The sequence below is a fragment of the Populus alba genome, chromosome 14, assembly GCF_005239225.2.
Source record: "Populus alba chromosome 14, ASM523922v2, whole genome shotgun sequence".
NCBI classification, from domain to species: Eukaryota; Viridiplantae; Streptophyta; class Magnoliopsida; order Malpighiales; family Salicaceae; genus Populus; species Populus alba.
In genome coordinates, this window is record NC_133297.1 from 9,229,841 (window position 1) to 9,231,611 (window position 1,771).

The following is a 1,771-nucleotide window of genomic DNA, read 5'->3' on the forward strand; positions in this document are numbered from 1 at the left end:
GGAGTGATTGTGCCTCATTTTTATGTTTCATTAAAAAAATCCATGTAAAACGTGTAAAATCATCAACAATAGTGAGGAAGTAATGAGCACCAGAGAGAGAAGGGTGTCGATAAGGACCCCAAATATCACAATGAATAATTGCAAAAGGTTTTGTAGAGGAAATCACACTAGGATTAAAAGGTAAACGATTTTGTTTTGCCAAAGGGCATACAGAGCAAATAGAGTTGGATTGAATGGAAATTTTTTTAAAAAATTTAGCAATAAAACGTAAGCGGGAAGGTGATGTGTGGCCTAAACGGTTATGCCAGAGATCGGTGGATGAGATGGTAAGGTGGCAGGTGGGTTGAGTGATGGTGGATGAAGGGTTGATCATATTTTGCTTTGTCGCCAGAGCCACCAAATAGTAAAGTCCGTTATGTTGTTTACCCAAACCAATCATCCTCCTCGTAACCAGATCCTGCAAAAGACACCAATAAGGGAAGAAAATTATTGAGCAATTTAGGTCTCTTGTCAAACGACTGACGGATATCAAATCTACTTTAAATGTAGGTACACATAATACATTGTGCAGATAATAGACAGAATTAAGAGGTAAAGAACCCTTTGCAACAATTTTAGCCTTTTCTCCACTAGGCAGTAGTACTGGAGGTAATGTGCATTTGTTATGCTTGTCAGAAAATATCTTAGAAGAAATGTGATCTGTCGCTCCGCTATCAATGATCCAACTGCGGGATGTGATTTCAGACAAACCTGGTTTAGATACGACATTTGCACGAGAGCTGGGTCCGTCATTTTTATTGTCTAAAAGTGATAGGAGCTGTTTCAATTGTTCCTGTGAAATCCCGATAAGTGGTTGTCCATTTTCTGGAGAGGCTTCTTTGGACACATGATTAGCTACTGGATTTTTTGTGCTGAACTGTTTTGACATTGACCCATACCTTGTCTTTGGGTGACCCGGCGGGTACCCATGTAATTCATAACAGGTCTGTATCCAGTGACCCGCTTCTCCACAGTGTGAACAATAAGGGCGTCCTCTGCCTCCGCCAGAGCGCCGTCTGTCATGTTGAAATCGTCGTCCTCCACTGTTATTTTCTGGTGATTTTTCGTGCAATCTGAAATCATGTGATCCATATGAATGGTGGAATCGCTCCGGTCTCCCTGTTCTTGCATCAAAATTGCCAGTTCTTCTACTGTTGTTGTGTTGTACTGCCATGGCGGCACTGTTACCAGAACAATCACCTGTAAGCGTTGAGCTTAGGAATCGTTGTTTCTCTTCTTGTGAGATTGAGGAGTATGCTTGACGAATTGAAGGGAGGGGATTCATTAGCAAGATCTGTCCGCGAATGGCACTGTAAGAATCATTCAATCCCATTAAAAATTGCATCAATTTTTGTTGTTCTTGTTGTGTTCCCTGCATTGTGTCGTTATAGGAGGATAGCTCATCCCACAATCCTTTCAATTTCGTGTAATATGTAGAGATTGAGAGTTGTTCTTGCCGGAGGCAAGCAATGTCTCGTTGAATTTCAAAGATGCGGGGTGCATTGCTTTGGGAGAATCGTTCATGTAGATCTTCCCATACTTCATTAGCAGTTGAGTAGTAGATGACACTATCTGAGATTTCTGGGTTAAGAGTATTGATGATCCAAGAATGAACCATATCGTTGCACCGAGACCATGCTGCATATTCTTCATGATTGATTTCTTCTGAGGGAGCTTTGATTGTGCCATTGACGAACCCTAATTTATTTTTGGAATTTAAGGCCAGAGTCAT

The 1,771-nt window shown here is 41.1% G+C and overlaps 1 protein-coding gene across 1 annotated transcript; it reads right to left on the reverse strand.

The window, feature by feature from the left end:
- Positions 1-422: 422 nt before the first annotated feature.
- LOC140954537 (uncharacterized) lies at positions 423-1,771 on the reverse strand. Its single transcript, XM_073404443.1, has 2 exons — positions 601-1,771; positions 423-457 (listed from the first exon to the last, which is right to left on the reverse strand). The coding sequence occupies exons 1-2, from the start codon at positions 1,769-1,771 to the stop codon at positions 423-425; spliced, it is 1,206 nt and encodes a 401-aa protein (XP_073260544.1).